Source organism: Gallus gallus, chromosome 4, assembly GCF_016699485.2.
Source record: "Gallus gallus isolate bGalGal1 chromosome 4, bGalGal1.mat.broiler.GRCg7b, whole genome shotgun sequence".
In the NCBI taxonomy this organism is placed as follows: Eukaryota; Metazoa; Chordata; class Aves; order Galliformes; family Phasianidae; genus Gallus; species Gallus gallus.
The window spans coordinates 19321329-19333700 of record NC_052535.1 but is presented as its reverse complement, the minus strand read 5'-3'; the positions used below and the strand labels follow the sequence as shown (position 1 = coordinate 19333700).

Sequence of the window (12372 nt, the reverse complement as noted above, 5' to 3'; positions counted from 1 at the left end):
AAATCAATTTTAGCTCAGATGACAAAAAATAGTAGGAAGGATCAACTAATCAGGAAAAACAAAAACAAACAAACAAAACAAACAAAGGAACAAACAAACAAACAACAACAACAACAACAAAACAGGCAAAGATATTTTGCTCTTTTCCTGCGTTAAAATGGGGATGGTCAGTGACAGAAGGAGAGGAGCCTATATGGAGTAGGATTTTCTGCAGAAGATGCCTGAAGTGAGGAAAATGCCTGAAGGTTAGCGGCAGAAGGAAGAAAACGTTTTGCAGAATGAAGATGTATAACTCAAGACACTGGTGGCAGGAAGAAGTTGAGAGCCATAAGAGTGAAAATTATTTAGTCATAAATGTATTTACTATTTGAAACAAAGTTTACTCTCTGCTCTTTCCTTTACTATCTAACCAAAAAGGACAGCTTCACCTAGTTTATACATAACTCTCCAAAGTGTCAACAGTTATCTGCACAGATTTACAGAACGCTACAAAAATAAGAATCTTTTCCAGTTAGTACCAAATTGCAACAAATAACATTTTTATTCCATTGAGTCACACCAGACACAGACAGACTCTGTTCTCATTAGCAATATAATTTGTTTAATTTGCTAAGATGCCACACTTCTAACATCTCTTTGTATGCTTTTGTTCCTCGTAGCTAGCCCTTCTTAACACTCTCCAGGCATTCTTGTTACTGCAATAAGCTTTGCTGCTGGGGAGGTAATTTATGGAGACATAGACCTGCTGCTAAACCACCTAAACAGTCTGCTTTGGGGCTCCTGCAGCAGCCTTGGTCTTTCTGCAGTAATCCAAAACACGAGTTGCCATTTCCTCCCTAAAAAGCATTTCCTCTTTTCCAAAACCATAACAAAACAAGGTCCCTACTCAGAAGCGTGATGATTCAGCACCACTAAGGTCATTGGGTTGTTTACACTCACCAGAATTGCACACAGAAATTTCATGTTTCAGGTAAATACGTAAGATATATCATTTAAGTTACAAACATTGGTTAACTGAACCAAGGGTACATCTGTGTGTTCAATTCAAATAGGCGGTCGTTAGGTGAAAATCTGTTGCTCTTGTGGTGCTTCATGGTGAGGGAGGGTAAAAAGAATACAGAAAGGGCTGAAAGGGAGTGGCATGGCCTGAAAACAAACAGGTGACTAATTTCTGAAATGGCCTGCAACTCCTTGATTCATGTTTTCCAGCACGTGACATCTCAACATAAATCCTTGCTCTGGTTTATTACTGGGACAAACAGATCTACCACCTATCTTACCACAACTGCTTAATAGGCCACAAATCAGGATTTCCCATTGGTCTAATGGTCAGTGGACAGTTCTGCCTGTGCAGGATTATAGTGGATGAAAACTCATGGTTTGTCTTACACAGTTAAGACTATCAGATCATAAAAGGATCCATTAATAATAAAGCTTACAAATATGGAATAAAGTCTGTCAGTTATCTTCAGTTTGCTGTACTCATATTCAACTAGAATCATGGGAAGATTTTAATGGGAAACTCAAAAGAAGTTATCAGTTATCTAAAATATCAAAAGACTGATAAGTAAAAGATTTTTCAGGCAATTAAAATAACTAAAGTGATATTATTTATCTCAGGCATAACGTATGCATATTAAGCAACTAAACTATAGAACGTAATATTGAAATCAAAAGCAACTCATGTCTCTATTAAATATAGTGCACACAAAGATCTATGAGTCTTTTAATTGGGCCTCACACTTAGAAAGAACGGTCTCTATGTTTTTAACAATACTTCATTTTCCCCAGGAAATAAAAATAAAAAGCTTCCAAAATTGCTATTACTAATTGTACCTTGACAGAATGGTTATGAAAATCTGTAACAATAATTTCATTGTTGCTGTTTACAGCTGCAAAATGAGGACCTGCAATACAGAAGAAGAAAGAATCATAATAGAAATAACAATGCCACTAAATGAAAATACCACTGTTTGACTTCTGTCAAAAAGGGACAATCAATTTCAAACTACTTTTAATTTCATTTCCTGCTTTAAAAAGTTGAGCATGCCTTTTTGTAAATAAACCATTATTTTCAACCATTTGTCACCTAGTGTTATCAATAAGCACTATTTATTCCCTTTATAGATGTATGACTATGCAGATATTTATATGTTGATTAACTAGAGAAAATGTATAGTGCTTTGGAATAAAGTTGTTTATATAATGACAATAGTCCTCAAAAAGTAAAGTCTAAATGAAATCTTCCATGCTTTATTTGATCACTTCTTACAAGCGTTCAAGCAAACAAGCTTAGGATAAATGCAAAAGTTACTTAAAAAATATTGTCAGGGGAAAAAAGTGCATTTTTGTTCTGTGTGTTGAACTGTGTACACAAAAATGAGTAAGAAACAAACCTGAAAACAGGAAAGCACCTGAATAAAAATATTTGGTACCATTTTAAGTTATTAAGCAAATAAAAACTCAGTTTCAATTCTCTCAGTTCATCAGTACAAAGTATAAACAGGATGAAGACCTTTACACTGAAAACATTCAAGTAATGACAATTCACCTGTTCCATGTAGCATACACACAGTTCAATATATAAGTGGCAGCTTCCCCAGACTGGCATTTTCCATTTGCATATCTGAGTCTTCCTGATCTCAGTCTTAACACTGTCCCATTACGCCCATTTTGTAATGGTAAGATACTACCTGGGGCATGAGTTAATGTGTATCTGATCACTGGAGACACAAAGCATGGTGTCTGAGTTGACTATAATTAACAGCTTAGTGTCAGCATTACAAAGCATTTATAAAATGCTAGTTAAGGTCTGTCTTCCATGAATCACCGATCTGAAACACTTCCAGCCACAGAAAGCTAGATAAGACAAGATAGTTACACCTACATTTGCAGAACATAGCTGTGGACTTCCTGGCCAATTAAACAAATGGTGAAGCAAAGACAAGCTGTATGCTTAGTAGAACTTTCGCCTCTCAGAAAAAAATAATGAGTAGGGTATAGCATCTTCAACATGCTCAGATATCATGCAAATGTAAGCAGAAGAGTCAAGAAGAGGAGGTTTACATATTACCATCAAGTGTACCTGCAAACTGCTTGTCACCGTTCCCTCGGCTACCGAACCTTGTGACTATTTTCCCATTTGGCTGAAAGATGAACACACAGCAAGCTTTATTATCCACTACAATGATGTGTCCATTGCGATCCACAGAAATGCCTTTTGGGCCCATGAGTTTTCCAGATCCAATTTTGGCCTAGAACATTAGACATAGAACAGAAAAACACATTCATGTGATAGAAATAAGTTAGTACAGTTCAAAGCTGTCTTGTTTTACAGGCTTAGAGTGGCATGAAGAGAAATTTTTGTCATCAAAAGATTGCCAGGGGGAAGTGATTGTTTTATCAGCTCATATTGTGTACTTTTTCATTTCATCTTCAGCTGAAAAGAAATACTATTTTCTGCATGTCCTTTCTAGAGTGGAAAATTTGCTACCTCATCAACTGAATCCAAACATATGACAAAATGAATCCAAACAAATGGCTACTTAGTCAATACTAGCATACTGATAGGGTAGGCTGACACACAAGGAAGATCTCTTGTACCCTTTCACTCACTACACTGGGAAAATGGGCTTGTAACAGACATGATTCACAGAAATCAATACATTACAAAAAGTCTTGCAGCTATTACTATGCTCAGTGTGGTAAAAATGTGCAGGATGGAGATGGTAAACAGATGATTTTCCTCAATCTGCAGATGGCATCTGACTGAAAAGCTGTAGCTACAGCAGAACTGGTGAACATTAGGTGTCTCTTCTGAGCACAAGAAAAGCTAAAAGAAGCCACAGTCAGCACCTCTCCTTCCAGAGGAGCACAGTGGGGGCAGCTTAAATGATGGAAAAATTTGGGAACAGTTACCCACTTGGCTTCAAAAGTCAGGTCTCATGTGAGCTTTTTTATGGTTCTGGATAGGCAGTCCACTGAACACACTGTATTGAAACTACGGATCCCAGAGCTTCCAGATCCTGCAGTAATTTTTCAGAGATATCCTACAAAATTGCTTCCATCTCTTTGATGGATGACATAATTTTCTGTTTCCAATTTAATTTTAATTAAACAGACACAAAAGTATTCATCTTCTTTATGAAAATACCACTTTTCACTGCATTGCTTTTACAGGGTGAGACACATCAATGCCTTCTCTGCCTCTCTCCCTTACCTGGTGCAAGTGGTGAGGAATTTTCCTCTCTATCCAGCACTGGTAAGGTCACACTTGCTGTATTCTGTTTCAAAGAGGAGAGAGTCAGGCTCTTTTCAGTTGTCCCCAGTGTCAGGGCAAGAAACAATGGGCACCAACTGGAATATGAGGTTCCCTCTGAACGTCAGGCTGCACTTCTGTGTCATGCAGCTGCCAGAGCCCTGGCACAGGCTGCCCAGAGGGGCTGTGGGCTGTGGAGTCTCCTCCTTGGAGATCTCCCAAAGCTGCCCAGACATATGCCTGGGCACCTGCTATGGGTTTCCCTGCTGGAGCTGGGGCTGGGCCTGATGGACCCAGTGGGCCATTCCATCCTTAAGCAGTCTATGTGAGTGGCTAAAGCTGTGTTAGTCCCTGAATATCAAGGCAGGACAGATTACATAGCATGGTGAAGATCCACTACCTAATTCATTTTGTTCAGTTTCCAAATGTTTTTAAAGCAAACAACCACATGAGTATTTAAAGGAGTTCAATTATCCTTAGGAAATCCCATGCTCCTATTCCACAGTACATTCTCATGGGTGGGGTTGATAAAAGCAGGAGCCATCTCAAAATAAAGAAATGGAGATAACTTGAGGCTGTCTAGTATGAAGTCAACAGCATTATTACACAGTCTCTTTCAGTCTCAAAGAAAACTCCAGGGAGTAAATCTTGCAGCTTCAAGACTATGCATAGCCAAAGTGCAACAATCATATGTCTGTTTTATGTGCAGATACATATGCTCTCTTAAATTGCTCAATATTTTGACAATGAACACCTAATTATAACACACTAAAATAACCCCAGGAAAAAAAACTATTAAAAATGACTTGGTGATCATCAAGGGAAAGATATGAGCAAATCTACAAAATGCATTCAGGTTTGCATAACAACAAAGCAGCAACAACATAAATCAAATGCAAATAAGTAGATTTATTTCCTTTGGAATGATTAAATAAAATATTCCCTTCTTTCCTCAGGGATGCCTGAGTGTTTGTCTGCCTGTGCACTGCACCACCTTCTTGCCAGGATTACCAGGAATCCTTCCAGGATTCCTAGGAAAAAATGTCTCAGACTCATGAGTACAGTGTACTTCTGATCATATAAATATATGAGAGGAAAAAAAAAGTGAATAAATCACATACTGCATTAATGGATACTCAGTGCTGAGAAGAGTAATAAAAATTACTATTCTTGGGACAGGATTCACAGTATAATTTGCAGTAAGCAATAAATTATGCCCAGCTAGAGTCTGAAGGTCTTCTTTTTACTAAGAATCTCTGTTTCCAGTTTAGATGAAAATACACTGATGACATATCACTGGGTCTGGTTGAACATATGCTTTGTGTATTTTTATTTCAGGTTTCTTAGAATTGTAGGTTTGATTATTTAAAACAGAGCATTATGAAACCCAGTCACTGCTCTTAAGTATATGAATGGAAGTATTTTCAGACTTTTGTGGCATTAGAAATGAATAAAGTAGAATGAACCATCTGAATCTTTAGTACAAATAATTGATGCTTTGTTCGTGTTTTATAGGCTTTTATGAATTCAGATTGGTTTTCAAATATATGTTTATAAAGCCACACTACTAGAATGGAAAGTAATCTCTTGTGAGATATTCCTAGAGTTTAAAAAAAAAAAAAAAAAAGACAAATTATACAGACTGCAATAGCAGGTGTGTTAGGGATTTAAGTTCAACTCCACCAATCTTGTTGCTGTCAGAGAGGCTCACAATTGTCAGAAACTAATTTACAGATTTGAAATATACCTTCTTTTCCCATTTCGGAACTTCCCTAACATGGAGATAGAACCATCATCATGCATTGTGGTGTCACACAATAAATGGATTTATCATTTGTATGATTGTCTTAATTGAACTGTGACCATTTATCACACTCCACACAGAACTATTTCTATCTAAACATGCAGCTAGCTTCAAGCAGTTCCATTCTTAACCCTTTTAATAAGACAAGAAAATAAAACTCTGTTAGATAAAATATTTCCCTCCATCTTTTCCCAGCTGTCATAATTTGATGTCTTTATTCAACTTACAACTCTGGCTAACAACAGGCAGTCTTAGGTGTTGTCTAAGAAAGTCTGAAGACCTGAAAGAAAATAATCCTCTTCTCAGTGGACCACAATTTGTTCTTGTGTCCCTTGTCTCCACTTCCTTCACTAGGTTTGAACAACACTGGCACAGAGGCTGATACTGCTGCTTCAGTTCTCTTTTTAGCCTAGCAATTAATACATCTTCTGTAACAGTTTTCTTAGGTTATTTGAAAGTAATTTACAGAGGAAGACAGCACTGTTATCCAGCTTTTATAGATGAGGAAAATAAAGCACTGGGAAATTAAATGAAATATCAGTAGTCACCTGTGAGACCCATCACATAAACCAGAAACAGAATCTCCAGTTCTAAGACCCTGTATGATGCTTCATTGTGCAGACAATACTGCAGCCTTTCATTTTAAGAGACTCATGTTTTGGTGCAACCTTTGCTTAAGGTTTTCCAAGCTCTGAATTATGCCAGCTTCACAGCTTTGAGAAAACAGAGCTCTGCCTCTGTTGCTACCAGCTACTGAGGAAGGTGACACTTTTCCACTTGGCAGAGGCTGCTGGAGTGAGTCGGCCCAGTTCTGTTAATAGGGAGATGCCTGGGCTTGGCTCCAGGAGAAATTTGCTTTCTGGCTCACGAGTATTAAACAGCCGTGAAGCTAAAGGAGAGTAGATAAAGAAAGGAGACAACAACTAAAATAGTTAGAATAAGTTCAAAATAGACCCCCGATAATGCTTAGTTAACAACTAGCAGACCGTCAATATCTCAAATGTTATACAATGCCTTGTGGGCACTATCCTTTGAAGTGAAACACTGTTATCCCTGTGTATCTGTGCATTCTAGCAAGCATTGCCTAGTTTAATCAGAGCCCTTGTATGTTGTTTTTCCCAGATTTCCATAGGCTAGACTTGTTATATATGTCCTGTGCTTCAACCTTCCTTCTATGTAAAAGATGCATCCACAAATATTCTCATATTTTTTTTTCTGATAAATACTATCTGTTGCATGAAATATAAAAGTAGTATTTTCTATCATTAATGTTTCATCTCTTATTTAATCAGTCTAGTCTCAAAAACTATTAAGTCCAATGCATTACCTGCACAAACATTGCTGACTTTACACAGCTAGTGCAGTCTAACAAAAAAAAACATTAACTAAAACCAAAGCTAGGCTCCGTGTTAGAGGAACTATCTTAATTCTTTTTAATTCTTCCCCCCCCCCCAATACTTTGACTCCCAGTTGGACACAGGGAGTTGGCTCCTCCAGAGCTGTGGCTGTTTCCTCCAGAGCTGACACCATCTGCAATGTAGGATTTACAGCCTAGCTGGAGAAGGAAGGAGAACGAGCCCTCCCTCCTCCATGTGTAGATCAAGGCAGTCCACATTAAATAGGTTAATAATTATTTATACCACACTTGGACTACTCAGAGTATTTGGATTCTTGAATAACTACGTCTTTGTTTGGCTTTGTTTTGATGTCTTCAGCCAAAGCCAAGATTTTCCTGTGTAGCCCTACACTTTTAAAACTACTCAACAAGGAAGATCATGTCATCCCTGCAAATGCAAATCTTTTTTTTTTTTTTTTTAACAGTTGCATTACATATTAGTATTGTTTTATTTTAGCTTTGAGTCTATGTACTTCTAAAAGTGTACAAGTGTCTTTCTCAAATGGGGGACTCTGCAAGTAAAACCTGCTATTTGATACAGCATTTGTCACTTTGTGAAAACTAATAAAGGTGTGGCTATGAATAGATGGCCTTCAAGTAGGTCAGAACCCAAACCTTTTGTCATTAGACTGCCAGAAAATGCTAAACAGGTGGTTTCTCTCCAAAACAGGCCTCTAGAACTATGTAACTACGGTAGAAATATCTCTGGAGGTTCTTTATCTTGCCAGAGTGAGCTGATCTCTGCTAGAGAGAGCTATGTCCAGCATGCATCTCCCAGCTTGGTAATATGCATTCAGACAACAGCACCAAATGGAGGTAACCTTTAATTCTCCCTGGAATTGTATCCAACTCCCAAACATGATAAATACTGCAGGTTTACAAGCATTACCGTAGAACAGTAACTGCTGTTTTATTTTACTGCTGTAAAAAGCATCCAGACTCATATGAAAATAAGCACACACTACTCAGAACTTGTTTTCTGAAAATAAGTCATTCTTTTCCTGCCTTTCAGCTTTTCTACTGCACATCACCCTACATAAAATACTCCTGTCCATGCTATAGCACCAGATTGACCTCTTGGGTTCCCCCTTTCTTGCATTCATTAACAACAGGACCATACATAAATTATGCACTTGATTTGTCGATATGCATGGAGAAAATAGAGAACATAATCATCAGTCAGATGCCTTACATTTCCCTTCCATATGTCACTGAAGACTTCTCAAAAGTTTTTGTTTGTCTTGTGTGTATATACACATACAGCTTTATATATAATCAAACTACTAATGATATGAGTTTGTTTGTCTAGTCCACCTGCACTTGATTGCATTAGCTATTCTCAACTGCAAGCTGCAGAAAAGCAGACAAATACCTAGTGCTCAGGCAGTACAGTTGAGGTCACTTCCTATTTATTATACAACATGGCTATGTCATGCATTTACACATCAGAACAATGGAGTTTGTACTAAGTAACAAACAAACAATGCCGTTTCTTGACACACACAAAAATCCCTACAATGGTACTTTGCATTCCTTTGCAAGACAGAGAAATCTCAGAGGAGTTCACATGGTAACTAATACCTTAAATTTTCCATCCGATGAGAATATGCTAACCCATTTGTTGTCATAATCTGCAATAATGATGTCACCACTGGGATGCACAGCCACTCCTGTTGGCCGCTGCAACTGGCCAGGAGACCTTCCTCTTATGCCAAAGCGACTTTTGAAGTGGCCATCATTGGAAAATATCTGTAACAGAAAACATTAGTTTTAAAACTAGGTCTGCATGGAGCTTACAATTTAGAATTCACTAATGAGCACTGTAGTCAGGAAGACAGTCAGGAATGTTTAGTACTTTTATACAGTCCATATTTCAAAGCACTATGCCCAACTTAAGAAGAGGCCTCCACCTGGACCCTGATTTCATAATAAATAAGTTCTCAGCACCTACATTGCACCGTTTCTTGAATGATCTCAAAGTAATTTACAAACATTAGGGAATTATGTTTCATGATATCTCTCTTAGATTATAGAAAGAAAGTGGTGTTATTCCTGCGGTAGAAATGTCTTGGCCACAGTAAAAAACAAAGTTTTTTTTTTTAAGAGAAAAGATAAGAAGCTAGAAGAGTATTTTAAAATGTAATCATTTGACTTAGGAATAAGCACCAGGGCACCTCCTGACAGATGCCTTAGCTACTCAAAAATTAGTCCACTACTTGCATCCCTGAGACAAATAATTAGTCACTGAACTTCTTCTGAAGGGGCCACAAATTACAAAATATGAGGGTACTGATGAATATTTGACTCTATCTCTTTGAAAAGGCTTGGTAATGAGTTCTTACTGCATGTGACTTTCTGTTTCTGACATACTCAAGAACAAGTCACACACCGCTGCCTTGTTCATTGCTACCACATGGGCAGCCTAAAAAGTGATGACAAATTGTTAATTGTAAAACAAAACAAACAAACAAACAAACAAAACAATAAACATGAATACATGACGGGCAAGGGAAAACAGATAGATTTTCACACAGGTTAAAAAAAGCCAAGAAATCATGGGTGTTTGGGATCCTAACACAGAAATGATTTTATCATGCTATCACACAGAAAAATCCATTATGTAGACTAAAAGTCATTTGAAGATTTTTTTTTTTTTTTTTTTTTTTTTTTACTTGTAGTCACTTAAGAAATTATATTTGTGGCATCTTGTCCTATATTTATTTTGAAACACTGACTGGTGAATTTACAGTGTGAGGCAATATTTACAAAAAGACATTGTTCCAGGTTATTGCACTGTCTGCTTTCTTCATTTACTGCCAAGCATAATAAGGAATGAAAATAAGCTCTGACATACATGTTTGATACAGTGTAGATCTAAAGAAGATAGCTACAAGTCAAGAGGATGGAATAATAGATGATAAGCAGGTAGGGCATTCTGGCATTGTGTTGTACAAAATCTGAATACAAATAAGGCAAAGGTATAGGAAAAAAAAAAACAGAAAAATACTTGACAGTGGCATAACCTCATACCTGTACACACTGGTTGTTGCTGTCTGCTATTAATATTTTTCCATTTGTAGATGCAGCTACACCTTGAAGATTTGTAAATTCCCCTTTGTTTCTTCCTTTGGTGCCTAAAATTGAACACAAAGCACATAAATCAGGCTAGATAGTATATAAGTAAGTTAGGAACTAAAAGCCCGTACAGGTATTTATTATGTCCTTGATCTGTGGATGCCTATATTCAAGAGTTCTTATGACTGATACAGAACCATCTCAGTAACAGATCCCAATTCTAAGTACAAGAGATTGTTCTTACTATTTAGCACGTATGCCATTTAACCCCCAACAGAGGAATTACTTTGGCCTTCACAAAACAAAGTGCCTTCACAATTTGCTTCTTGATAGAGAAGTAAAATGTTTTCTTCAAAAGCTCTGGACTTTTTTTCTAAGTATGGATTTTTGTTCAGGTGAGAAGGTGATAAAAGAGGCAGTACTGTGGGAACATACAGACAGAGACAAAGCCAAGAACCTGGATGGATGGCAAGTGTTTGGTACAATTTCTAAATCTCTTCTGTGAAGTCAAGAAATTGAGGAAAAAGATGTGATTGCTTTGGACAAGGCTTTTTCAAGACAGGGAGGTTTGCCACACAGTTTTCATTCAGTCTGCAAAAGTTTGCTTAGAAAACCAGGATGAAAAACTGTTTTTGAATGACTAGGACTTGATGCCAATGAAGACCAACCTCTGATGACTGAATCTTTCTGCAGAGACCTTTGATGGTTCTTATGAAGCAATATATACACACAAGTCTCATTTTTATCCAGGACAAATGCAATAGAGATTTATGTAGTACCAAGGGGACTAATTGGATAAGGACCTACAAAAAGTCAGGTGTTCACAAAAGTTCATTAAGTTTAAGTGCCTTATTACTTAGGTGTTAGTTCTGGGACAATCTGAGGAGAGTCACAAAGCAAAATGATGTGTTTAAAAGGTCAGCACTGAAGTGCCTGGTCCAAACTGCACCTAGAGCACATTATTCAAATTCCTGCTGTGTTCATAAAGAAGGCTCAGGGGTCTTTAGACGAGCTTGAAGTTACAATCTTGAACCACAAAATTATTAATAATGAATGAATTAAAAAAAAAAAAAAACTATAAGCATGATGACGATAATGAACATTCTGAGGCTTGCGCACAGCTATTTTTCCCTGGTTAAGTATTTTTAGAAGAATTCACCATCTGTGTATCAGACATTAATTGGTTTCAATATATGGTTTCAACTGAAAAGCTTGTACTTTATTTTAGTCCAAATATCCTGGAGTCCAATTATTAAAACTGCTCTGACTGATATATATATTGATCCCCAATATATGACATTAATTAGCTCTAATTTGTACCTAATTTTCATTAGGGATGCACATGCTCTGAAAAATCCTTCTTTCTGATGTAGTGATGGGTGTGGGATGCATATTTCCTGTCACTGGCTATAAACAACTTTTAACTCCTTGGCACTTGGTGCTGAGAACTTTTCAATGTTTCAAGACTTATTTTCCTGAACTCTGCACTCTTTCTCAGCAAACACTTCTCAGTTTTGTAGTGCAAGGAGAAACTACATGTTAAGCAAGTAGCGAGTTACACACCAATTATATTGCCCAAACTTGAGCCATTTCTGTGTATTCTTTTATTGAGCAGTGCCTGAAGGATGCATGCAGCTATTTTTCTTTCCACCATATGCTAATGGTGAGTTTCCTTTTTGCCTTTTAGTCAAAGACAAGGGATGAAAGTGAGAAGCATTCCTCATACTACTGAGAGAAAAAGAAAAATATTTGTTAGAAAAGAGGAAGCATAAGCTACAGCATCTGGAACCAACTAGCACAACCATTTTGGAATGTATGCTCTTTCTCCTCAGAAAAATA

At 37.2% G+C, this 12372-nt stretch overlaps 1 protein-coding gene across 30 annotated transcripts in view; it reads right to left on the bottom strand.

Annotated features, from left to right (window-relative positions):
- Window positions 1-12372, bottom strand: part of TRIM2 (tripartite motif containing 2) — a 120966-nt gene that overhangs the window by 6697 nt on the left and 101897 nt on the right. For 25 of the 30 annotated variants that reach the window (XM_046939804.1, XM_046939805.1, XM_040698641.2 and 22 more), the window contains 4 exons: window positions 10489-10592; window positions 9040-9207; window positions 3074-3254; window positions 1837-1907 (listed from right to left, as the gene is read on the bottom strand). In XM_046939804.1, coding sequence (XP_046795760.1) covers window positions 1837-1907; window positions 3074-3254; window positions 9040-9207; window positions 10489-10592 — 524 coding nt within the window. The remainder of the gene's footprint in view (window positions 1-1836; window positions 1908-3073; window positions 3255-9039; window positions 9208-10488; window positions 10593-12372) is intronic. The other 5 variants (XM_040698643.2, XM_040698645.2, XM_040698642.2 and 2 more) reach the window with 1 other exon arrangement.